General features: G+C 38.4%; 1 protein-coding gene across 2 annotated transcripts; it reads left to right on the top strand.

The window, feature by feature from the left end:
* The first annotated feature begins 1,107 nt into the window (after nt 1–1,107).
* ELOC (elongin C) lies at nt 1,108–20,063 on the top strand. Of its 2 annotated transcripts, none has more exons than XM_014482089.2 (4): nt 1,108–1,311; nt 12,173–12,226; nt 14,243–14,386; nt 19,638–20,063. In XM_014482089.2, the coding sequence occupies exons 2-4, from the start codon at nt 12,223–12,225 to the stop codon at nt 19,826–19,828; spliced, it is 339 nt and encodes a 112-aa protein (XP_014337575.1). In that variant the 5' UTR covers nt 1,108–1,311; nt 12,173–12,222; the 3' UTR covers nt 19,829–20,063. The 2 variants fall into 2 exon arrangements, with proteins under 2 accessions (XP_014337575.1, XP_005907573.1); XM_005907511.3 differs by lacking the exon at nt 1,108–1,311 and adding an exon at nt 1,370–1,484.
* Nucleotides 20,064–26,754: the final 6,691 nt, after the last annotated feature.

A 26,754-nucleotide genomic window follows, 5' to 3' on the forward strand; every position in this document is an offset into this window, starting at 1 on the left:
GAACTTTATTTAGCTGTTTCACTCTTCCTGGAAGGGTGCCTAAATTTCACCACAGGAAAGCAGATAAAGGCGGCTCTGACTTATGATAGTTCAATTTATAATTGACTTTATGATGGTGAAAAAGCTGTAAGATTCAGAAGAAACCGTACACAATTTGGAATCTTATTTAATCTTTTCCTGGGCTATATGCAGTATGAAAGATGCAGTATAATACTCTCTCCTCGGTTTTGAAGCTTCTAATCACCCTATCAGGAGGGTAAACCACCTATATATTTACAATCATTCTGTTTTTAACTTTCAGTACAGTAATCAATAAACTACCTGAGATAATCAACACTCTATTGTAAAATAAGCTTTGTATTTGATGATCTCTGCCCAACTGCAGGTTGGATATAAGTAGGCTATAAACTGTGTTGAATAGGTTACGTCTATCCAGTGCATTTTCCACTGATATTGTCAACTTCCCATGAGTTCTCAGGATAGAACCCCATCTTAAGTGGAGGTAAGATCTGTAAAAGGATAGGCAGATGGGAGGAGTGGGGAGACGGTGCGCCGAGGAGACAGCGGGACAGAGAGCAGAGGAAGGAGAGGCAGAGGGGGCGTGCAATGACAAAGATGGTGTCAAAAGTGGGTACTGGTGGCCGTAGTTTCTGTGAATGATTGCCTGGGGGGAGACAGGCGACGGGGTGAAGGCCTCCGAGTGGGGGTGGGGGGCGTGGTTGCTTTCACTAAACACTGAAAAGTACCGGGAAGAGAGGAAATGAGGCCAGCGATTTCGCGAGCTGCCGAGATGCTCTTCAATAAGCTCTGCAACTTTTCACAAAAGACAGAAAGTGCTTCATAAAGAGCACGGTCTTGTTAGCATAGAAACCGCACCCCCACTTTCCGACCTTTCTTCTGCGGACGTCTGCTACGTCTAGGCTTACCCGCAAAGGAGGGGTAGGGACAACCTCCAAAATTAGCAGACTCTTTGAGACTCGGCATAAGAAACTACAAGTTCCAGGTTGCAGCGCTGACTCCGCCTAACACGGCAGTACCCGCTAGAGAAACTACAAATCCCAGGATGCAATGCTGCCTCGGACCCCCGACCTCCTCCACTCCCAGCACCGCTTCAAGGATGAGGCCCCTTCGGAAATCAGATTAGGGTCGGCGCTGCATGCTGGGAATCAGAAGACCCAAAATAGGATTGGCTGAGACTTTTCCCGGCACCGCCGTCCTCGTAGGCTGGCCCGTGGAAGAAGGGAGGGGGGCGCTGCGCACTTCCTGTAGACGCCGGCAAGCAACGGCCTCGGAGCGTCTCCGCCTCACCAGGTACTAATCTCCCGCGCATAGAAGGCATCTGTGACCCAGCGGAAGTGATTCCTCTTGCTGCCCCGGAACCCACGGCGGCAGGCAGCTGGGGGTGGGGGGGTGGTCCTGGTGTAGGGGCTGTGGCGGTGCGCGGGGACCCGGTGCGGTGGCTGCGGTAGCTGCGGAGCTGACGAGTGAGTCTCGGGCTGGGGTGGGAACGGAGCTCTGGGCCCGCGTGGCGGACGGGGGAGGCTCGCACTGAGTGCTCTCGCCATCCCACTTCCCACCCCTTCCCATTTGGGCGGGGAAGGAACGGAAGCTTAACCTTGCCCTGCCGCTTCGGCTCCTGGTTTGGGGGAGGGGAGAGGAGGGCGGCGGGACGTTCCCTGGCGCCGCTCGGTGGGCTTGGAAAAGGGAGGAAGGAGGGGCGGCGGCTGGCGAGACTGGGCCTCTTCTGGGTTGAGCGTGAGGAGGGTGGAGTTAGGAACATGGCAGCCCTGTGGCTTTACCTTTTTTGCTTTCCCCGGGTGCACTCAGGTTCGTCCTTTCCTTGGAGCCGGTCCCCAGTCATAGAAGAGGGCCCTCGCTCTTTCCTGTAGCGGGACCCCGAGAACTTTACTTTCGGGGCAACTTGTTGGGTGATCTCTGCCCGACTTCGTGGTTTGGGTCTGTCGAGCATCTGCCGCCCAGTCTTATCTGATGGAGGCCTCCAGTGTCAAGTACGGTGGCCATTAAGTTTCTCCTGTGGACCTCTTTAGTTTATGGAGTTCGAGTTACTAGTGCGAGCATTTCTACTCTGCGTCGCCTTCAGTATAGAAAACAACCGAAATCCTTTAGAGTTTTAAAACCTTATTTTCAAACTACCAAATTTGCTTTTTCATCGCCAGGTAGTTTTCCTGTTTTGTTTAGTGGACTAAAATGAGACATCTCCGATCTCGTTTACATTGTAATTGTGGTATAATTCATGATGTTAAAACACCACTGTTCACACGTGGATTCATTCATCTCGGAGATACAATGGCAAAGAGACAACTATGGCCCCTGTCATCGTGGATATTAAGTGTTTATTGCCAGTGATGATTTTGGCCTCTTAATTTTTAAATGACTGTCCTTTTTTCCTTAAGTATGAGATCGACCTAATAACCAGTAACTACCATTCCAAGTTATATATATATAAATTTATTTCAAATGGAAGATGCTAGTTTCATTTCATTATAGTAATTCTGTAATATTATTAGGCAATAGTTTGTAGTCAGAAGTTAGAGTCAGTTCTATATATCAAGTTCTAAAGTATTTGTATCCTATAAATTGCTTTTTTGGGTTTTTTTTTTTTTTAAATAAAAATGGCGCATTTATTGCTACAGAACGGTCATGTACATGACTTCATCGAATAACTACAGATGGGAAACAGGTAATGGCCTAGACCAAGCTGGGTTTGTTTTTGTCTTGAAGGAACTCCAGCACACAACCTGTTTCGACACTTCTACAAATCAGAAATACACTCAAAACATGAAAAAAATAGAGGCACTCAACCACACATTGAAAACAAGGTGTAACTGTTTATCTTTTTTTTCTTTTTGTAGATTTTTCAGTATTAGAAAATATCTGAAAAGTCTTTGTATTTACACTGGTATGTGTTAATGCATTTTAGCTAATCTGTCCTAAATGTTTACTGTTCCATTATTAAATAAGATCAGAAAAATCTCATCAGTGATTTCAAGCTTTGGTGATTAAGAAAACTACAGTGCCATTCACTCAAATATTTATTGAGCATCTTCATCTTCTATATGTTAGGCACTATACATGAAGCCTGCCCTCTTGGAGCTTGAGGAAAGAGACTGTACATTAAGTAAGCAAACATAGTTTCAGATGGCGATAAATGTAAAGAGAATATAACTAGATTTAGAGTTAGATTAAGTTAGGGTGACTAGGGTGAGAGTGTGTCATTTTGAAAGAGAAGTGCTCAAGGAAGACCTACTTCTCTGAAGACTTAAGGTTTTGCCTGGAGACCAAAATAATGAAGAGCTGAAGGAAGAGTTTTTGAGAGAGCAGTAACTGCAAATGCATAGACCTTAAGAGAAATGAACTTGACCCATTACAATACTTAGAAGGTCATTGTGGCTGGAGCGTAAGGAAGAGTGATGGGAGGTGAGAACAGAATGGTTAGCAAGCAGTAAATGAAATGGAACTTTATTGTCTTTGTTCTGTTTGTAATGAGAAGCCATTAGGGGATTTTGTATAGGGGAATGCTTTTGATGACTAACTGCTGAGTGGCAAACTGAGTTGGAGGAAAGTGGAGAAACCAGCTCCTAAGGCAGCTTGTAGTAGTTCAGTTGAGCTGTAGTTGAGCTGTAGTAGCTTGAACTAGAGATGTAGAGTTGGAAGTGAGAAGCGGTCTGATTCGGAGTATAATTTGAAGATGGAGCCAAATGGGTCTTACTAACCCCAGGACAAAAAATCTGGAAGAATCACCTTGTTTTGCCCAAACATCTGGGAGAACAGTAGCACCATCTCCTGGAATGAGGAAGACTGGGGAGGGTGCACTGGTTTCTAAGGGATAAAACAGGAGTTCTGTATAGAGTGTACTAAATTTGATAATTTTATACAGCTCAGAATATGTGCAGTAGTAGGCAATAGAATACCCCTACTGTTGCTCAGAGCAGAAGTCAGGCTCGGGAGATAATCCTGGAGTTGTGTTTTATTGGTGGTACTTAAAACTACAGACCAGAGGACATCAAGAGTATTGATGGAGAAGAAGCAGATGGCTGGGAAGGGAGCACTCTGGTTAGAGGAGCAGTGATGGGAACCCAAAGGCCAGGAGGATGTGGCATCTGTAATACTAATGGAAGAAAAGAGGTTGGAGTCAACTATAAAAGAGTAATATGAAGATTAAAAATTGACCTAGTGACTGAGTAGTTGAAATCTGACAAGAGCACTTTGATTGGACTAGTAGTCTAAAAAGACTGATTATTGTGGGTTATGGAGAAGTGGGTGGTCTTGATGATGTTACAGCATTTGATGTGTTGATGGGAATAGGGGTGGAGCAAAGTTCTTGGATCACTGTGGTAGGAAGGATGATTTTTATGCAGCTTTTGAAACAGGAAAATGGACAGAGTATATGGTATATAGGTATGCAGGTAGGACGAAGGTGGAAAAGACAAGGCATTTGAAGTGATTTGTTCTGTTTTCTTGGTGAAATAAGTGAAGTGGTTAGGGTAGGGAGGAGAGGAATGTGGGAGGTTTAAGAGCTGTAAATTTTCTGAGTAGGAAAGCCAGTTAATAGTTAGTTAAGGGGATTACTGTGATACCAAGTCCCTGTTTAAAATAGGTTTAAAATAGAGGCCATAGGTTTAAAATAGAGACCAGTCAAAATGGTTGTGACTTTTCTTTAGCCAGTTGAGCTTTTTTATTTGAGGCCTGAGCTAGGTGGAGAATTGGGTTTGGCCAGGATTGGGATTTTGGGTGGGTTAACTACATCAGAGGAGGGTCAGGGAGTTAAGAAGTATAAAGACTGTGAGGTGTGTATGGTGCCAGTCCTCATGTTAACAATGGAGTGAAGCAAGCTCTGGCTTTCCTTTGTATTTGTTTTTTATTTTTAGTCCATCGTTGAAAGGTTTTTATAGTGCATAGAATGTATAATTGTTGTTTAGTCATTAAGCTGTGTCCCGCTTTTTGGGACCCTGTGGACTGGAGCCTGGCAGGCTCCTCTGTCCATGGGATTTCCCAGGCAAGAAGACTGGAGTGGCTTGCCATTTCCTTCTCCAGGAGATCTTCCTAACCCAAGGATCGAACCCGTGTCTCCAGTATTGGCAGGCTGATTCTCTACCACTAAGCCACCAGGGAAGCCCTTTTGCTGTTGCGTTTTAGACTAAAACAAAGGAGTTTGGACATCATTGCCTGAGAGGGAGATTAGATTGGTTACAGGGTGTGGCAGACAGGACAGCCTCAGTGGAACACACAGCACTCTGAAGCTCTTGAGTTCTGTGCTGTGTGGGAGCCACTCTGTTTAATAAAGATGAGAAATTGGGAATTATGGGCACTTGTAGAGGGAGGGTGAATTTCAGATGGGTTCAGTCATAAAATAGTAGAGCTGGAACGGACTTTAGACACAGTTTAGTCCAGTTTCCTCATTTGGGAGATGAAGAAACAGAAGTCTTATTACTTAAACCTATCTGAGTCTCAAGATAGAAAAAAAATGTTTTTTCTTTTTTTAATGTTTCAGCTGTGTTGGGTGGCCTGTGGGATCTTAGTTCCTCTATCAGGGATTGAACCCATGTCTTCTGCATTGGAAGCTCAGAGTCTTAACCACTGGACCACCAGGGAAGTCCCAGAATGAGAATTTGATATCATCCTGAGACATAAATTCAGCAACACTATAAGCATATTCTAGGCAAAATATTCTAATGTCTTTTTACAAACTAGAATTGTGTAACTTCTGTCAATTTGTATTAATGGCCAAAGCCTCTCTAATAACATTAGATAATTTTTGGTTAATGTAATTTACTTCATTTTTCAAATCAGTCATATTCTTACACATTATTGTTAAGAACAAATTGTCAGGCTGACTGACCATTGTTTCCTTCAAAAGCAGCTTAGTTCCACATACTTGTTTCTTTTTAAAAAATCAGTTTTAAATTATAGTTTTCTAAATGACTAGAAATAACTAGTACTTTCAGACATGTATTTCAATGCTCTTTAAAAAAAAAAAAAATTGAAGTGTCATTGACCTACAATAATACATTAGTTTCAGATGTACAGCATGTGCTGTGCTTAGTCGCTTAGTTGTGTCCAGCTGTTTGTGACCCCATGGACCGTAGCCCACCAGGCTTCTCCAGGCAAGAATACTGTCCGTGGGGCTCCTCCAGGCAAGAATAACTGGAGTGGGTTGCCATGCCCTCCTCCAAGGGATTTTCCCTACCCAGGGATCAAACCCAGGTCTCCCACGTTGCAGGCAGATTCTTTACTGTCTGAGCCACCAGGGATGAGTCAGTATTTCTATACATTACAAAATGATCACCACGATGATAAGTCTAGTGCCATCTGTTACTATACAAAGATGTTAAAATATTTGACTGTATTCCCGATGCTTTACGTTTTATCCACGTTTCATGACCGGAAGTTTCATGACTGGAAGTTTGTTACCTCTTTTTTTTTTTTTTTTTTAATTGAAGGATAATTGCTTTACAGTATTTTGTTGGTTTCTGCCAAATATCGACATGAATCAGCCATAGGTATATGTATGTCCCCTCCCAAGTTTTGTGCCTCTTAATCTCCCTTGTCTGTTTGACTCATTCCTCCACCCAGTTCCTGTGTGGCAACCACTGGTTTGTTCTGTGAGTCTGGTTCTGTTTTGTTATGTTTGTTAATTCATTTTGGTGTTTAGATTCCACATGTAAGTGAGATCATACAGTTTTTGTCTTTCACTCTCTGACTTATTTTACTTAGTGTGATATCCATCTTGTCGCAGATGGCAAGATCTCATTCTTATGACTGAGTAATACTCTTTTGTATGAGTAATCTTGAATTGTGTATGTCCTGTCTTTATCATCTGTTGATGGGCACTTAAATTGCTTCCACATCTTGACTATTGTAAATAATGCTAAAATGAATGCAGGGGTGCATGCATTTTTTTGAATTAGCATTTTTGTTGACTTTAGAAAAAATCTGCAGAAGTGGAATTCTGGATCTATGGTAGTGCTATTTTTAATTTTTTGAGGAACTTCCATGCTGTTTTCCGTAGTGGCTGCATCAATTTACAGTCCTACCAATGCTGTGTAAGGGTTCCCTTTTCTCCACATCCTTGCCAGTGCTTGTTGTTATTCATTGTCAAAAATAAGGATAGCCATTCTGACAGGTCTCAAATGGTATCTTATTATGGTTTCAATTTGCATTTCCCTGGTGATTTTTGATGTTGAGCATCTTTTCATGTGTTGTTTGGCTGTCTGTGTGTCTTCGTTGGGAAAATGTCTATTCTGGTCCTCTTCCCATTTTTCAGTTGGGTTGGTTGGGGGTTTTTTATTTTGAGTCGTATGAATTCTTTAAATATTGGATTGGCCAAAAAGTTCATTCTGGTTTTTCCATAAGATGTTAGTGAACTTTTTTGTTGTTGTTCAGTCACTCAGTTGTGTCCTCCTCTCTTCGACCTCATGGACTGCAGCACATCAGGTTTCCTTGTCCTTCACTATCTCCCAGAATTTGCTCAAACTCATGTCCATTGAATTGATGATGCCATCCAGTCGTCTCATCCTCTGTCACCCTCTTCTCTTTCTGCCCCAGTCTTTCCCAGCATCCGAGTCTTTTCCAGTGAGTTGACTCTTCACGTCAGGTGGCCCAAGTATTGGAGCTTCAGCTTTGGCCAACCCCATATCTGGGGTGTTAACCCCTTATCAGACATACTGTTTGCAAACTTCTCCCACTCAATAGGTGGCTTTTAATTATGTTGACAGTTTCATTTGTTTTGCACAAGCTTTTTCTTTAATTTGCTGCAGTCCCATTTGTTTACTTCTGCTTTGTTTTCCTTGCCTAAGGAGACATATCCCCCAAAATACTGCTAAGACCAGTGTCAAGGAATGTACTGCCTATGTTTTCTTCTAGGAGCTTTATGATTCAGGTCTTACGTTTAAGTATTTAATACACTTTTGAGTTTATTTTTGTATATGGTGTGAGAAAGTTCAGTTTTGTTTCTTTTGCATATAAGCTGCCCAGTTTTCCCAACATCATTTATGGAAGAGGCTGTCTTTTTATCACTGAATATTTCTGCTGCTTTTAACATAGATGAATTGATCATGTAACTGTGGTCTCATTTCTGGGCTCTCTGTTCTGCCATTAGTCTGTGAGACTATTTTTACATACTGTTGGGATTACTGTAGTTTGTAGTATAGAGAAAGAAATGGCAGCCCACTCCAGTATTCTTGCCTGAGGAAGCCCATGGACAGAGGAGCCTGACGGGCTCCAGTCCATGGGGTCGCAAAGAGTCAGACGCAACTAAGCATAGCATAGCATGCCTTCTGCATCATACATGTAAGACTCCATTTATCGCTGAGTGGCTAAACAGCAGCACAGCAGCTTGTAGTGTAGTTTAACATTAGGGAATATGTCACCTCTGACTCTGTTCTTCTTTCTCAGAATTGTTTTGGCTATTCAGGGTCATTTTTATATATTTTCCTGCAGAAAACATGAGTTTAATAGGTGAGAAATCATTTATTTTGCATAAATGGCATAAAACTATACCTATCATTCTTACCTGCTTTTAAAAAAGTTAAGTTTATCTTAGTGGTATTTCCATGTTATTACATACATATATTTAACTTAATCCTTTTCACTGCCCCAGAATATTTCGTAAGTTTATACTATTTTTGTTTCATATTACCCATTTCCCCTCCTGTTCAAATCATGGTTCTTAGCAAGTTTTTTTTTTTCTCTTTTTTAAATTTAATTTTATTTTTTAACTTTACAATATTGTATTGGTTTTGCCATGTATCAGCATGAATCCAGCACAGGTATACACGTGTTCCCCATCCTGAACCCTCCTCCCTCCTCCCTCCCCACACCATCCCTCTGGGTCTTCCCAGTGCACCAGCCCCAAGCATCCAGTATCGTGCATCGAACCTGGACTGGCGACTCGACTCGTTTCCCAAATCATCCCACCCTCTCCCTCTCCCACAGAGTCCAAAAGACTGTTCTATACATCAGTGTAATGTTTTAGTTTTCATGTTTCCTTTGGAACCAAACATTTTTATAGGGGTCTGTGAGCTATTTGTATTTTTTTCTTCTGATATGTTTCTAGAGTTCAGTGGGTGTGTGTTTGTTTTTTTTAACATTTGGTTCTTTAATTGCTATTATATTCTTGTGAGTAATGCGTTAGACATCTACAGAGCTGTAGATTTGCAGCTGTTGCTCTCATCTTCTTAGCTAATCCAAACAAGTCAGCTGAAAAACTGTTAGAACTAGTAAGAGAGTTCGGTTAAGATGCTAGAATACAAGATCAACTTACTGAGTTTAAAAGGTTTTCTTTAAAACACCAGCAATAGCCTTTCAGAAAGTATAGTATAAAACAGATCTCATTCATAATGGGAACTGTAAAGTGCTAAAAGTAGACCTAACAAGAAATGTGTGATCACAAAATGGGGACTTGCCCAACTCTTTAGCAAAAGCATATTTATCACACTATTGTAATTAAAACAGTGGGAATATTGGTCAGGTATAAACAAGATTGATGGAACAGAATACAATCTAGAAATCCGTGTAATATAGTGTATGATACAGCGTATGATAGTAATATAGTAGTAATATAGTGTATGTAGTAATATAGTGCATGACAAAGGTAACATTTCAAATAAGGGATGGGCTGTTAAAAGATCTTTTTGGTGTTCAGTGACACTAGGCTGAAAACTGGTTTCAGTACAGGCCTTAGGCTCACCAGAATTTCTGTTTTTACCAAAACATTTAAAAAAAAAATGCTAAGAGTAATTTTATATATGACTCTCTAAAACACAATGACATCAAGCCTTTGTTCATGTCTTCCACTGTTTAATCACTTCCTTTTACCCACCTAATTCCTGTTTTGAAACTTGCTCAGTTACAGAGTAAATGTTCATACTGAGCTTTTGTAACCCCAGACTTAGATTTATATAGGTTATCTGTGGGTTAAGTCCAAACTTAATCATTTCAATTATTTTAACTTCTTAGGTATCAGAGTCTACTCTTGTTGATGTTGATTTACTCTTTGTTAGTCATGGGGAGCTCCCTTTCCCACTCAGCCATTAACCCTTGTATAAATTATGGAATTTATTTACTATATTAAGTCCGTAGAAAAACTGTTGCTACCCAGAAGGCTTCTAAGGTGTGACTTTTCATGGTTGCTTAGCTACTGCTAGTTAAATAAACATCCTAAAGCTTTTACTCTGGAGATTTTTTAAAGAAAAGTTAGCACTTGAAATTCTACCTTTTCTAGCATTTTTTCCTTTTGTGTGTGTGTGTGTTTGTTTTTTAGGATGAGTACAAAGCAGTATGAACAGAAGAAAGTAATAATGACTGAAAAATTCTTTAAATTGCTTACTATTATTACCATAAAATGAACAGAAGAAACTAATAATGACTGAAAACTTCTTTAAATAGCTTACTGTTATTACCGTAATGACATAGTACTGGAGAAGGCAATGGCACCCCACTCCAGTACTCTTGCCTGGAAAATCCCATGGACGGAGGAGCCTGGTAGGCTGCAGTCCATGGGGTCAAGAGTCAGACATGACTGAGCGACTTCACTTTCCCTTTTCACTTTCATGCATTGGAGAAGGAAATGGCAACCCACTCCAGTGTTCTTGCCTGGAGAATCCCAGGGACGGGGGAGCCTGGTGGGCTACCATCTTTGGGGTCGCACAGAGTCGGACACGACTGAAGTGACTTAGCAGTAGCAGACATAGTACTGGTTTTAAATTTTAAATAACTTATCTAAGGATTTATATCGGCACCTCTCAGCAGAAGTCGAAAAGTTTTAATAGGAGCCGAAATTTATTACCATGGCTTTATGGAATAATGGAAGGGAATGTGGGCTCTAAAGCAAACCTATCTAGGTTTAAATTCTCATGTTGCCACTTAAGCTGTGGAAGCCTTGAGCAAGTAGAGCAGCCTCTTAGTGTTTGCTAGTCTCTACAATGGTAATGACAGTTTCCCTGTGGAAGTATTGTTTTAAAATAAGATAACGTATGCAAGGCATTTAGTGCAGTGTTTATACTCATTAGACCCTCAACTTGGTAATAATGTTATATTGCCTGCTTTAGACATAGCCCTTTAAATATCTCCCTCCATTCTTGGAGAGGGTTCTAGACTAACATTTAATTTTTACTCCTACTTTGTCACTACCTGGAACGAATCATTCAGCCTCGCTGTACATCAGTGGTATCATTTTTTAAGGTGAGGGATTACATAGGTTTAGGGCTTCCCTGGTGGCTCAGATGATAAAGAATCTGCTTGCAATGCAGGAGCCCCAGGTTTGATCCCTGGATTGGGAAGATACCCTGGAGAAGGGAATGGCTATCCACTCCAGTATTCTTGCTGGGAGAATTCCATGGACAGAGTAGCCTGGAAGGCTACAGTCCATGGGGTTGCTAAGAGTCAGACACAACTGAACAACTAACACTTTAACTTGACATAGGTTTATTGGTCAGAAATTTCTTAGAGAACAGGGTAATTAGAATATGCTGTTTTCCTGGCAATGACATAAAAATAATGGGACAAATAAAATCTTCTTTGAAGAAATGCTGTTAAAATACAAATTGCTGAAAATATGAGCTCTTTTCCTTTAGCAGTTATTTCTTTTGTAAAATTTAAGATTTCTCAAGAATTAATTTTTAACTCCTTCACTGTTAAATCTCAGAACTTTGGTAGCCTCTGTGCAGAATGGATGGAACATGTATTATAGATGTACACACTTACCTAAGAAGAGAGCAGGCCTTATCTTTTTTATTCTCATGAAAGTCACATCGTTGGGTTGATCATGTTGTCATTCATTTAGCAAATACTTGCTTTGGTGTCTACCAGTATTTAGCAGATATAATATACAAAGATGATTAAAGCCAAGAGTCTCTTTCAAGTTCAGTTCAGCTCCTAATGAACAACATCTGTATGTTTAAACTGTTGTCAGAATAGTTACCTTAAAAGAGTAGGAGACAAATCTGTATTTAGAATTCCCTGTCCTGCAGGTGATCATCTTCTCAGATGTTCAGAAACTTGATACTCTTCCCTATTGTGGTGACTGGGAAATTTACCTAGCTGAGAGAGACCGAGTCCTTGCACTTGTAACACTAAAGGATGTATTAAATAATAATGGGCGAAAACATGTTATTCTGGCATTGATCTCAATATAGCATTGTTATATTTTCAGGAAACTACTAAAGTTCCTGTGGACGCAAAGTAGAATTTCATAAGAACATAATGGGTAAGTTATATAAAAGTAATTTTGTCATTCAATTAGTTGAAGCTTTCTTCTCAAAGATAGACCTTCAGAGTCGGTGAATGCAAGTAAGAAAATAGAGTGGATTGAAAATTAGTTGTTCGTATCAACAGCTGTGTTTACTATATATTTCTGAAAGCCAGATCAGTAACATTATTGTGCCAGATTTAATTTGTGATTGCTAGTGAGTAATTGTTACTTAAGAAATTAGAAACTCTCCTAACAGACATTGAAAATGGTTTTGTTTCCAAAAAAAAAAAAACCCAAAACCACTAAACGTATAAATTTAAATACTTGATAATTATTTTTATTTTTGTTCTTAGAGGTTGGCAAAAACTGCTAAAAATCTGTATGCTTGAATAGTCGAAGATTTAGAAGTTACTTGCATTTTTGAGTCCCCCAGCTTTTTACTATGAAAAATTGTAAGAATAATACACTGTGGCCTTTACCAGTTAATGTTTTGTCATATTTGCTTTTCCTGTGTGTGTGTGTTTATATACCCACATATACATACGAAAACACACATAAGCCTTTTTGCCTGTATTATTTATTTAGTTGTACATGTAATACTCAAGGAGCCTCCCATTTGGTTCAGTGGTAAAGAATCTGCCTGCCGATGCAGGAGCTACAGGAGACTCTGGTTCGATTCCTGGGTTGGGAAGATCCTCTGGAGTAGGAGATGACAAACCTCTGTAGTATCCTTGCCTGGAGAATTTCATGGACAGAGGAGCCTAGTGGGCTGCAGTCGATGGGGTCACAGAGTTGGCTACAACTGAACATGCAGCACATAAAACTCCATACTAAATCCTTAAGCATACATCTCCTAATTTGGTCCATATTCAAAATTTCAGTTTCTTCAATAGTGTTCTTCACAGTTTTTAAATCAAGGATCCGGTCAAGGATTACTTACTGTATTTATTTATCTCTTTGTCTCCTTTAAATAATTTCCTACTTTAGAGATTGGGTGAAGAGTGAAGTCTTTCCTGGCACATTTAAGTTTAGATTTGTCTGAATGGTTCCTCCCAATTATATTCAGATTAAACAATTTTGGCAGTGGTAGAACATAAGTAATTTTGATCTTTATTAATCTCAGTTTTAGGAATTTGTATTAACAGATGAATGAGTAAATGTATGTTTGTAATTAAACAGTGCTTCAGCTTCTATACTTCTCACTAAGGCTTCCTGAGTTTTTAGAATAAGCCTTAAGACGTTTTCTTTCAAATATTGGTAATCATAAAAATTAAATTTCTGTCAGTACAAACTTGTAAAATTATGTATGTGAGAAAAGATTGTAAACAGATGTATAAAAGTACATACTCCCTCAAAAAATTATATTGCACAAACTCCTCTGGCTAAAGCCAGCATGGCAGTAGTGGAGGTAGCTGCTAGCTACCTCACCTGTGCTTTGAATTTTTAAAAATACTTGCCTATATTCATTACTTCAATATTCATGCAATAATTTAAACTGAGCAGTAAAATGTTTTGATCATTTTTTAAGTAAAGAAAGCCCTAATTTTGAGAATATGGGCTTGTCAGAAGTTGCACTCACATGGCCTACAAACATCTATTCCAAAACACCGTATGCATTTTATTTTTAAAATGAGTATTTCAAGTGACAGGTTTAAAGTTTTACTATTTGAATGTTTTCTTTTAGTCTTAAATTCGAATGTGCTGCTATGTTCACAAATTGTTACTATTCCCTTGAAAACACTGGTACATTTTCATCTAAAGTAAATATACTTGGGAGTTCCTTGATGGGCCAGTGGTTAGGACTCAGCACTTTTCACTGCCATGGCCCAGGTACAATCCCTGGTTGGGGAACTGAGATCCCACAAACTGTGTGGCCAAAATATTTAGAGACTAGTTATACAAGAAGTTAAAAACTTTAAAATCTTGGGAAATGGTCCAGGTCTGAATTATTCAAATACTAACTTTGGTAAACCTGTTTGTTTTTAATCCATTTTGTGAGTCAGAAATCATTTTACTACTTCCTTACTTTAGATGGAGAAGAGAAAACCTATGGTGGCTGTGAGGGCCCTGATGCCATGTATGTCAAATTGATATCTTCAGATGGTCATGAGTTTATTGTAAAGAGAGAACATGCGCTAACATCAGGAACAATAAAAGCCATGTTGAGTGGCCCAGGTAGGTACATTTCTTTATTTCCTCTTAATATATTGTATCTTCACTTTCAGTGTTTGATGAGTGTGATTTAAGTTGAATTAAATAGCTCATAACATTAAAAGAGAGAACAGTTCTAACATTAAAAGTTAGAACAGTAACTGTTCTAACATTAATTATTGCATGGTTATGTTGCATTCTCTGGTGGCTCAGATGATAAAGCATCTGCCTGCACTGCAGAAGACCTGGGTTCGATCCTTGGGTGGGGAGGATCCCCTGGAGAAGGGAATGGCAACCCACTCCAGTATTCTTGCCTAGAGAATTCCATGGACAGAGGAGTCTGGCGGGCTACAGTCCATGGGGTCGCAAAGAGTCGGGCATGATTGAGCAGCTAACACTTTCTCTACGTTGCATTGGGGGGAAAATGGCATCTGCTATTTCCTGTTTTCATCATTTACTGCAGTTTTATTAAGACCAAATTGATTATTTTGTAACAGGAAGGATCATTTTCCCTATGTTAGTTTTCCATGGTGAGTTCACCATAGAAGGACTGTGGTGATATGTGCTCCTGGTTACATGTGAAGTTTATTTAAGTTACTGCCTCCCAAATACCTATTCTTTTTTTTTTTTTTTCCCCCAAATATCTATTCTTAACATTTTACCTCAAGAAAGTTTTTCTTGAGGATTGGAATTTCTGGAGCATACAGTAATTCTATGCTTAACTCTGAGGAAATGCTGAACTGTTTGCACTGTGGCTGAACTATTTTACATTCCTACCAGCGGTGTTTGAGGGTTCTACTTTATCCACATCTTCTCTGACATTGGTTATTTTCTATTTTTCTGATTCTAGCCATCTTAGTGAGTGTGAAGTGGTATCTCTTTACATTGTCGTTTGGATTAGCAATTCCCTAATGACTAACAATGTTAAACATACCTTTATGGGCTTTTTGGTCATTTGTATATCTTCTTTTGAGAAACATCTGTTCAATTCTGTTGCCCATTTTTTAATTGACTTGTGTTTGTGAGTTGTTAAGGGTTCTCTATAAATTCTGGGGGGCTTCCCTGGTAGTTTAGCTGGTAAAGAATCAGCCTGCAATGCCAGAGAACCCAGTTCGATTCCTGAGTCAGGAAGATCCCCTGGAAAAGGGATAGGCTACCCACTCCAGTATTCTTGGGCTTCCCTGGTGGCTCACCTGGCAAAGAATGTGCCTGCAGTGCCGGAGACTCTTGGGTTGGGTTCGATCCCTGAGTTGGGAAGATCCCCTGGAGGACGGCTTGGCAACCTACTTCAGTATTCTTGCCTGGAGAAACCCCATGGACAGAGGAGCCTGGTGAGCTACAGTCTGTGGGATCGCGAAGAGTTGGACACAACTGAGCAACTAAACACAGCACATAAATTCTGGTCACTAGACCCTTACCAGATACATAATTTGCAAATATTTTCTGTATTCTGTAGGCCGTGTTTTTTCTTGATAGTATCTTTTTTTGAGAGGGTTGCTGCATTGGATCTTCATTGCAGCACATGGAATCTTCGTTGCGATATGGGAGATCTTTTGTTGCAGCACAAACTCTCTAGTTGTGGCATGTGGACTTAGTAGACTCAGCAGTTGTAGTGCCTGGGCTTCAGTGCTCCACAGGCATGTGAGATCTTAGTTCCCCAATCAGGAAATGAACCTTCATCCCCTGCATTGGAGATGTGGAGAAAATAGCATAACATACCTTCCTGTACCCATCAACTAGCTTCAGTAGTTATAGTATTTTGCCAATCTCGTTTCATCTATTCTGACTTTTTTTTTAAGAGTATTTCAAGCAAACTCCTGACATAATGCCATTTCACTTGCAGAAATCTATGATTGTTCCCCTGCAAAACTCTTTTTTTCTTTCCTTGTCTTACTAGAGACAGGTTATTTGTATACTGTCGACATCCAGATTAGACTTAAGTCATGTTTCATCTTGAAAACTCAAAATTAGATCTCTGGAGGCTTGATTAAAATCCAGTTCATCTCTCTAACAAGAGTACTTTATAGGTAGAAGTCTTGTATTCCTGTTGTATTGTGTCTTTTAGCAATGCCAAGACTGGTTAGTGGGTTCCAGAGTTATCAAGCTGATTGGTCCATGAGCAGTTCCCCAGTCAGTCTTTCATATAATAGTTTTAGCATTCACTGGGGCTATTGCTGAAATTTACTTCATTCAGAATTATAAAACAGGGATTTTCTAATTCTGTCATTTCTTCTACATTTATTACTTAGAATTCTCCAATAAAGAACTCTTTGGTTACCCTGAAATACAATCTGTACAGGGGGGAAAAACGGATAAACGCTTAATTTTTTTTTCCCTTGTAATTTTTCAGAGTAGCAAATTGGTTCTCCAGCATCTTCCAATAGTAAAGAATGTTTGTTTTGTTTGCATGTATGCATATATATTGGATATTTTTCAGTCCTGTGCAGTCATTTTCACTGATGTTCAGATTGCTCCATTTGCTCCATTTTTACGCCACAGGGGGCACATCAAGTTGGCTTCTGCGTCCTTGTGACATGGCTTTATTAGTCTTGGATATCCACTGCTTTCTGTAATAACAACAGTTCTCAGGTTCATTTTGTACATTATTTCTCAATCCTGAAAGCAACTTTTTCTAAAGAGCCCTGATTTTTTTGTTTTTGGTTGGTTGGGTTTTTTTTTAAGTGGAAAATGGTACTTAGAGACCCCACTGTGGGTGCTAGCGGCACTTGTTGCTCCCGAGTTGCATGGCTTTAGACTTTAATACGAGACAGAACTAGGATGTACTTGAGGGGGGAAATTCATGAATGCCAACAAAATCTTAGTTAAAACTTAAGATTAGAGAATTTTGGCTTCTTTTGTAGGCCTGATCTCCTTTAACTTAAAACCAACTTTCACGTTTACGTGAAAAGGAATGTAATGCTGATACATGCACCTTCAAAACATTATACTGAGTGAAAGAAGCCAGACACGAAAGATCAAATGTTGTATAATTCCATTTGTATGAAGTATCCAGAATAGATGATTTCGTAGAGACGGAAAGTGAATTGGTGTTTTCCAGAGACTGGGGGTGGAGGGTGGGAAATAATTGCTTAAAGGGTGTGTGCATGTGTGCTCACTTGATCAGTCGTGTCCTACTCTTTGTACCCCGTAGATCATAGCCCAGCAGGCTCCTCTGTCCGTGGGATTTTTCAGGCAAGAATACTGGAGTGGATTGCCATTCCTACACAAGGGATCTTCCCAACCCAGGGATTGAACCTGGGTCTCCCACACTGGCTGGAGAATTTACTGCCACCTGGGAAGCCCTGCTTAAAGGGTACAAGGTTTTATCTGGGGTGACAAAAATGTTTTGGAACCAGATAAGAGTGGTTGGCTGCTCAGCACTATGAATCTACTCTGAATTACACATCTTAGATGGGGACTTTTATGTTATGTGCACTTCACCTCAAAAAAAAGCACTAATGTGATCTGGTGTCAAAGGCTTAACAACTGCCTATTGGTAATATTTCACGCATATGTCCAAGCAAGAGAGTTGTAGTTATTGGGAAAGAAAAGCTAACTTCATTGCTGTGAATTATTTGTTGGCTCCTTCTCTCCTTTTTCCTCAGCCTACCCCTAACCAATAGACGTTAATAGAAAACTTTTAAAATACTCTTTTCTCAGAAAGTACATTTTTCTGTCTTTTTTTATTCAGTGCACAGTGCTAATGCTAGACGGTCAAGAAAATATTTTATCCCAATAATAAAGGGTAAATTATCTTAAGTTTGTATAGCTAAAGAAATTTTTAGAGATCACTAAAAAGAATTTATGAACTGTTATTAAAGAGAAATATAATGGCTTATGAGATCTCATTAACATGGTCATGTTTTTAAAAACTAAAGAGGAAAACAGTGGATTTACTTCCTTGAAAAGATTTTTTAAAATTAGTGTTTCACTTATTGTTTATATTTACATGGCAACATAGCACAGAGCTCCTGATTATCCATAAATACTCGATTCCCTAGACTTGTGGTCCCCAACTTTTTTGGCACCAGGGACCAGTTTTGTGAAAGACAATTTTTCCACAGACTTGGGGGCTGGGGTGGGGGAGTGGTTTGGGTATGATTTGTGCATTACATTTAATGTGCTCTTTATTTCTATTATTATTGCATCAGTTCCCCCTCAGATCATCAGGCATCAGGTCCTGGAAGTTGGGGACTCTTGACCTAGACTAAATCTTAATAGTATTTTTTTTATGTTTCTGCTCAGAAATCAGAGCTAGCTACTTCATTTGATGCAAGTTGGGTTTATCCTTTTTGCATTGTATTAGTCTGCCATAACAAAATATCAGTGACTGGATGATTTAAACAGAAATTTAGTTTGTCACAGTTCCAAAGGATGGGAATAAAGATTTGGGAGGGTTGGTTTCTTCTGGGGCCTCCCTCCTTGCCTTGTAGACAGCTGTCTTCTCCCTGTCTTCACATTGTTGTCTAACCTCTGTGTGTCTGCAACCTAACCTTCCGTTCTGATAAGTGAAAGTCCCTCAGTTGTGTCTGACTCTTTGCGACCCCATGGACTGTAGCTTGCCAAACGCCTCTGTCCATGGAATTCTCCAGGCAAGAATACTGGAGTGGGTAGCCATTCCCTTCTCCAGGGGATCTTCCCAACCCAGGGATTGAACCCAGGTCTCCCGAATTGCAGGTGGATTCTTTGGGCTATAAGTATATATTTTACTTTATAAGATAGTGTCAGACTGTTTTCCGAAGAGGTTGTACTGTTTTACATTCTATCTGGCAATGTCTATAGAGTTTAAGTTTCTTGCCATATTTTATTTTGGGGAATTTTAATTTACTTTATCTCTTTCTCCATATGTGTACGTGTGCATGCACAGTCATCTCTGACTCTTTGCAACCCCACGGACTGTAGCCTGCCAGGCTGTCCTGTCCATAGTGTTTTTCAGGCAAGAATACCAGAGTGGGTTGCCATTTCTTACTCCATTCTCCAAATGACTGGAAGTCTCTTGGTTTGTTTTACTGGATTAGCACTTTGATGATAAAGTTAAGAATTTTCAAACAGCCAAAATTCTCTTTGCAGATGAACAAGGTGGAAGTCTAAAGTCAAAACATGACATGAAAAGTTCTGATAAGGACACCAGTTAAGTTGGTCCAGGGCCTTAAATACTTGTCTCCAAATATAGTCCCATTTGGAAGTATTGGGAGTTAGGAATTTTGGAGGAACATAGGAATTTGGAGGAAAACACAGTTCAGCCCATATATCACAAATTCCTTTTCTTTTCCAGGTCAGTTTGCGGAGAATGAAACTAATGAAGTCAATTTTAGAGAGATCCCTTCACATGTGCTATCGAAAGTATGCATGTATTTTACCTACAAGGTTCGCTACACTAACAGCTCCACGGAGATTCCTGAATTCCCAATTGCACCTGAAATTGCACTGGAACTGCTGATGGCTGCGAACTTCCTAGATTGTTAAATAAAGTAAATTATAATAATAAACTGTTAACTCTTTTTCAGTATTTAATACCTGTAGTTCAGTTAGTAATTTTTTCATATATAGCATGTTGCCTGTGTGCAGTTGAACTTTAAAGTTCATTGCAAAGCAGATTATCTTCTGTTCTTTTGCATAGCAATCAGAGTTGAAGTTTGTTTGCGACATCAACGAATTAAGGACATTTTCACAAATTGAGAAATAAACAAATATACCAATTCGTAGGTGGTTTTGCCTTATCCTTTGGATGTGATTTTTTTTTAATTAGAGAAGTGATGATAAATGCTGAAATTTAGGCATAAATTGAACACGTTCTACAGGTAAATAATGGGGCTACATATTTTTATGTTTTTAGTGTTTTTTTTAAAAAACCTATTCTGATCTTATAGCTGTCATTAGCATTACTAGAGTTATGCAATTGCATATAATTGCATTATAAACATGTTTATAACTTAGCCAAAATATTGATTTTTATAACTGTCAAAGACATGAGAGTTGAAATTTCTTATGTGTCTTTTGATAAACTGCAGTATTGTTTTAAGTGTATCTTGTCTTTTTGTTTATTGCTACAATTAAAAAACTTTATTTAAAATCAGTTTGGAAGAGTACTAGGTACAGCTTTTGGAGCAGTGACTTTTTGAACCATAGCCACATGGTCAACAAGTAAATTACACGTGCATTTGGTTTCATGTACATTGTGCATTTCGGCCAATCCAAAGTACTGTACTTTCACTGACTATAAAGTTTCCTTTACAATATTCATTCCTAAATAGTCCCTTGTAGGTACACTTCTCATTATTTAAATACGCTTTAAAAGACTCCTGAACTTCATCTAGATCCTAAGAACAAGACTTCTCTGAACTATTTTAGTCTTCCTCCACTCGGCTGAAATGTTATAAAATACTGAAACCTGAAGAGATGCAGTGCAGATCTTATAATGCACTTTGATATGGTTTATCATCTTCTTTTAACGCATTTCCCAGTAGACAGGATGTCATAATCTGGGTCTTCTGCTGAAGTCAAACTTACAAGAGAGGCCTTTCAGCTTCTGTACTAAGACAAAATTTTTTTAAGAACTATAAGAGTGTCTCTGCTTAGTCATGGGAAAAGAAGCACTAGAGTTGGATTTACTATAGTCTTTATCTTAGTAGCAAAACAAAGCTGTCACTACAGGGTCTATAAATTAAAACCTTTAGCTTCTTTGAGACTGGTTTAATATGGACCAGTTTTTCTGGAACTTGCAAAGACCACAACCAACCAAGATCTATAAAAGTAATTTTTCCACTTAGAAGACCTAACATTGTACTTTCCAGCTTATTGAAAGCAGTTAAATATAAATGTTAATTGCATATATTTTAGTAACTTCTTAAGACATACTGGTACATATTTTAGTATAGAAGATTATCAAGTACAAGAATTATATTCTGCTACTTGGTGACAAATAATGCCAATTATAAACCTAAGTGATGATCTTAAAGGTCAAGGTAATAGCTAGAATAAAGTTTAACTTTGACCCACTTTAGTAGGTTACTTTGTATGTTAGATCCAGAAGTAACCTCAAATTTAAAATATTGAAAAAGAACTGAAAGATTAGGAAAACTGTGTATCTTGTGGCAAATGACACTTGCATGTTAATAAAGATTATTGACTGAAAGGTTTAATGAACACTTGGTGTTTGATCTTTTTAGCCTTAATTTTCTGTTTTTCTGAGGATGTATGAAACTATTTGCTTCAGTACATCTGTCACATGACTGAATAGTAGGAATTTTTATTTGGTTAAATTTAACAGATGATTTTATATAGTATTGAAACCTTAATGGTTTTCTAACCTTGGTAATTAGTTTACTTTTCGAATTATGTGCAAATCCCCGATATTTTTTTCTGCACAGAGAATAGCACCACAAAATCCTCTTGTTTTATTCAGTTAGTATTTCATTTTGTATTGTCTAGATTATTTATGCTTTTAGATTGCTTATCTTTCTTACAATTATTATTGGCAGATAACAGTCTCCTCTTGAAGACCTGTTAATATTGAGAGATACAGTTTACTATAAGCGGTAAATTTAGCTCTTGTTAAAATAGACGTTTAGAGACATCATGCTATGTATGGAGCTGTCATCTTAGCTCTGAATCATTTTGCTGAATTTATTATTCTTTCAAAATAGTACAGATATTCTGAGAAATACTGTAAAATTGCTGTTAAAGATTGAAGAGTGTTTAACCCTCATAATTCCTACCTATGTAGAGGAAAATTCGTACAAATTAACAAAGCTGGGATATATTTAGACTTCGCAGTGCTAAGTTGAGCCTCTATTTAGTTTTATCTAATTTTGGTAAAACATAAGATCTGGAAATCAATAGATACCATCAATTTTATATAGCGTTTTATTTGCAATTTTAAATCTGGTTTAATTCCAGGCCAGTCATTTGTGCTAAGATTTTGTATTCCTATTAGATTAAACTCTTAAGTATGATACCCAGTGGTTTGTTGGTTTAAACAAATTATGGGTCTAAAAGATTCTGGTAGATCATAGCACCAAACTAAGAGTTAAAAAGTCTAATGTCTTGTGCTGATAAGCCATGTGATCTTGAGCAAGTGACTGGGTCTTAATTTCACATCTAGGAAATTAGGAGACCACACATCGATAAGGTTATGTTGGCCACATTTTTTAATGAACAAACAAGATTGTGTTTGTTGATGTTGCTTAAATCTAAAATTATAACATTACAGAAGATCAGAAGAATTAGAAAAAAGCTTTCTTGCTGCATTTTCTAAGTAGCAGTCTATAAATTTCAATTATTGCTGCTTTTGATTAGGCATTAAATATTACACATCAGTACTAAATAAGTTACCTAGATTAATTTAGAATCCTTGTTTTCTTTTGCCTGCTATATAAAGAAAATTCCATTTTAGCTGTGGTCATCATTAACTTTGTGATACAAAGGGAAATTTATATGCTGTTCCCCTAACAGTAATATGCAATGCCAGGTCAATCCAAAATTCAGTTTTCATTTATGCTCAAGTTTATTAATTTATCCTGAATTAGTTACATAATTTTTTTACTTGCGCCATGTTTCTTTAGCTGAAAACAAGACCGTTTCAAAATGCCTTGTAGAATACTCCATTTCCTTTCTCATTTCCTCCTCCTGCACACACACAGTTTTTTTAATTTGGAAAATTTTTAAGTTGCTTTGAGGTAGAACTTCCTGGTCTTAATGTAGGACACAACTGTATCAGTATTTGGAGTTTTCCCCTTTCTAGATGCTTACATCATTTTTAATACAAAAGTGTTACATTTATCTAGATATATATATGCTAAGACCTTTATTTGTGACAGCATCTGTTGCTTCATTATTTACAGAAGTATGCATAAGATGATAGGTTGTGATAAGAAAAATTGAAATTTCATGACTTTTTAACCAGAATTGTCTAAAATTTTTCCGTTTGAACCTTTTATATCATGAAGTAAAGCTTGTGATAAAATCTGCCTATGCATACCAACTGGCCCAGGTCCAGTGTTATGATTTTTTTTTTAATACATCAGAATTTTAACTAGGCATATGAAATCTTGATGCAAATTTACAAATGTATTTTTCTTTTGAATTAGTATATACTGTATCATTTCTGCTCTTGAAAACTTCAAGAGTCTGTGCATCCATCTCAAGTATAATTTTGAATTATAAAATACATTTTCTTCAGACCATTAAAGACCATTTTTGTCTTTCCATAATTTTATACAGCTGTTTTTGAAAATGCATGTTTCTTTCTTTTCCTATAGCCACCATTTGAATCAGCCAGTATATTCCTTTTTGATTTTTGTTTTAGTGAGGATTAGTTAGGTTAGCCCAAGGTTACAGGCTAATTTACAGTGCGATTCTAGACCCAGATCATAGTTCAAATTAGAACAAACATGGTGCTTAGATTCTATAAACATCCTATGAATGCTACGTTCAGAAAAGTCATGTTAAGAGTATTGAAATAATATACAGAATATTGAAATGGTGGAATTAGGGTAGGGAGTTAATGCATGCGATGCATTAAAATAATAAATGCTTATAATAAATGCTTTTTAAGGTATATGACATTTCTATCCAAATGAACATCATCCTTCACTTAGTAGGGCTATTGTTGCTCAAAAATGTTTCTGGAACTGACTTCAGAGCTTATAATAAATGTTCTTTTGAATAGCCTCAGTGTTGGGAGATGCTTTTCTTTCTTTTTTAGATTCTTTTCTTTAAATGTTTTGCAACAGTCAGTGTTTTTGATCTAAAACTACTGAATAAAGATGAGTGGCCAGGCAGAAGATACATAATTAAAGGAATTAGAGTAGCTTTCTCATGCAACCAGTTACCATGCCAGCAGCATGTTGCTAAGTCGCTTCAGTCGTGTCCAACTCTGTACGACCCCCTAGACAGTGGCCCACAAGGCTCCCCTGTCCCTGGGATTCTCCAGGCAAGAACACTGGAGTGGGTTGCCATTTCCTTCTCCAATGCATGAAAGTGAAAAGTGAAAGTCGCTCATGTCCGACTCTTAGTGACCCCATGGACTGCAGCCAACCAGGCTCCTCCATCCATGGAATTTTCCAGGCAAGAGTACTGGAGTGGGGTGCCATCGCCTTCTCCTGGGGTTGTCCAAATCCGCATGGCATGTCACAAAGCCAAATTTAAGAAAGTGGCCACATCAAAGTTGTGATTAAAATGAGTTTTTGTTATCTTACAGTGTAAGACATCATCTATGTTATTTTGTTCTATGCACCAAGGTTTACTACAACATCATACAGTTTCTCTGTTATGGGCAAGAGTATGATCTATCTGATAAGTACTATTTCATCCTTAAACACTGAATGAAAACCTGCATACCTAAAGAATGGAGTCCATGAAGTTCCATTGACTGGTGGAATGACAATACAAAAGTCATAAAAAGCCAAGAGCTCCTTAAAACTGATGAAGTCACAATTAATGTGATTATTCTTATGTGTAACTATACTTTTGTGCTTTTCCTAGTGGCAATTTTTGCTTTATGTATATCAGCTAAAAACTAGGTTATAAAGCAACAAGGAGGGCATTTTGTATTTTGTGGGGATGTTATCACTTCCAGTGCTTAGCAGGCTGATTTAAACATGGTAGATGTTCAACGTGTGAATGCTAAGTCACTTCAGTCATTTCCTTCTCCAGGGGATCTTCCTGACCCAGGGATCAAACCCGAATCTTAAGCCTTCTGCATTGGCAAGCAGGTTCTTTACCACTAGGGCCATATGAGGTTATTATTTACAGCAAATTTTAAAGTTGTGATTGCATGAGTTTCTAAGGAAAATATAAATTGTGAAAATTAAACCAAGACAAAATCTGAATAACCATGAGAGGAAAATGAAGTAGTTGTCAAGATATTTCTACCAAAGAAGCATAACATTCTATTATTCTTACAGTTAAGTATTTTTAAAAAATCTTCAAGGAGCATGATTCACACAGTAAACTGTTCTAACATACAATAAAAAACATCAAATTTACAAGCCCCTGTTACAAAGCTAGTATAATCCTGATAGCAAATTCTGAGATAACATAGACCCCCACCTGAAAAAAAAAAAAATCCTATAGACTATAACACAGGTATATAGAGACAACAATCCTGAATAAAATACTAGCAAATCAAATCTGGACTGTCATCAGAGAATATTCCACTGTAATTGTTTAAGAAAGCAAAGATGGTTTAAGGTAAGAAAATTCATTTATACACATTTACTGAAGGAAAAATGTAGGAGCATTTCAAAAGAGGTTTAAAAATAATTTGGTGAAGCATCATGTCCATGCCTGATTTTAAACTAATACACTAGGAATAGACTTTCATTTTTTGTTTTATTTTTCAGCTGCATTGCACAGCAAGCAGGATCTTGGTTCCCCTACCAGGATCGAACCCATGCCCCCTGCTTTGGGAGCACAGGGCCTTAACCACTGGACCGCTGGGTGAGTCCCTCGTTTATTATTTTAAAACAACCTCAAGCTAAAGTTATCACAAAAAACATTGATCAGAGACTCATTAAAAATGAGGACCAATGAACAAGTGTGGCTGAGGATGTGGAAAAAAGAGACTCCTCATGCACTCTTGGTGGGAATTTAAATTGTACAGCCACTAGGGGAGACTTGGAGGTTCCTCAAAAAAACTAAAAATACAACTACTGTATGATCTGGCATTTCCACTCCTGAGTATTCATCCAAAAAACAGTAACTCAAAAAGGTACATACACCCCCATGTTCATTGAGGCATTATTTATAATAGCCAAGATATGAAAACCTGTGTCCACTAAAGGAATGGATAAAGAAACTGTGGTATATAAATACAATGGAATATTATTCAGCTTTTAAAAAGAAGAAAATCTTGCCATTTGCAACATTATGGATAGATCTAGCGCATTATGCTAAATGACATAAGGCAAAGACAAAAAACTGATCTCAGTTCATTCAGTTCAGTCACTCAGTTGTGTCCGACTCTTTGCAACCCCATGAATTGCAGCATGCCAGGCCTCCCTGTCCATCACCAACCCCCAGAGTTCACTTAGATTCACATCCATCGAGTCAGTGATGCCATCCAGCCATCTCATCGTCTGTCGTCCCCTTCTCCTGCCCCCAATCCCTCCCAGCATCAGAGTCTTTTCCAATGAGTCAACTCTTCGCATGAGGTGGCCAAAGTATTGGAGTTTCAGCTTTGGCATCATTCCTTCCAAAGAAATCCTAGGGCTGATCTCCTTCAGAATGGACTGGTTGGATCTCCTTGCAGTCCAAGGGACTCTCAAGAGTCTTCTCCAACACCACAGTTCAAAAGCATCAATTCTTCGGCACTCAGCTTTCTTCACAGTCCAACTCATCCATACATGACCACTGGAAAAACCATAGCCTTGACTAGACGGACTTTTGTT

The sequence above is a fragment of the Bos mutus genome, chromosome 14, assembly GCF_027580195.1.
Source record: "Bos mutus isolate GX-2022 chromosome 14, NWIPB_WYAK_1.1, whole genome shotgun sequence".
In the NCBI taxonomy this organism is placed as follows: domain Eukaryota; kingdom Metazoa; phylum Chordata; class Mammalia; order Artiodactyla; family Bovidae; genus Bos; species Bos mutus.

Excerpts from the sequence above, each read along its gene's own strand:
- ELOC (XM_014482089.2), top strand. Across the intron at positions 14,387-19,637 it reads AGCCATGTTGAGTGGCCCAG|GTCAGTTTGCGGAGAATGAA; the intron begins GTAGGTACATTT and ends TTTCTTTTCCAG.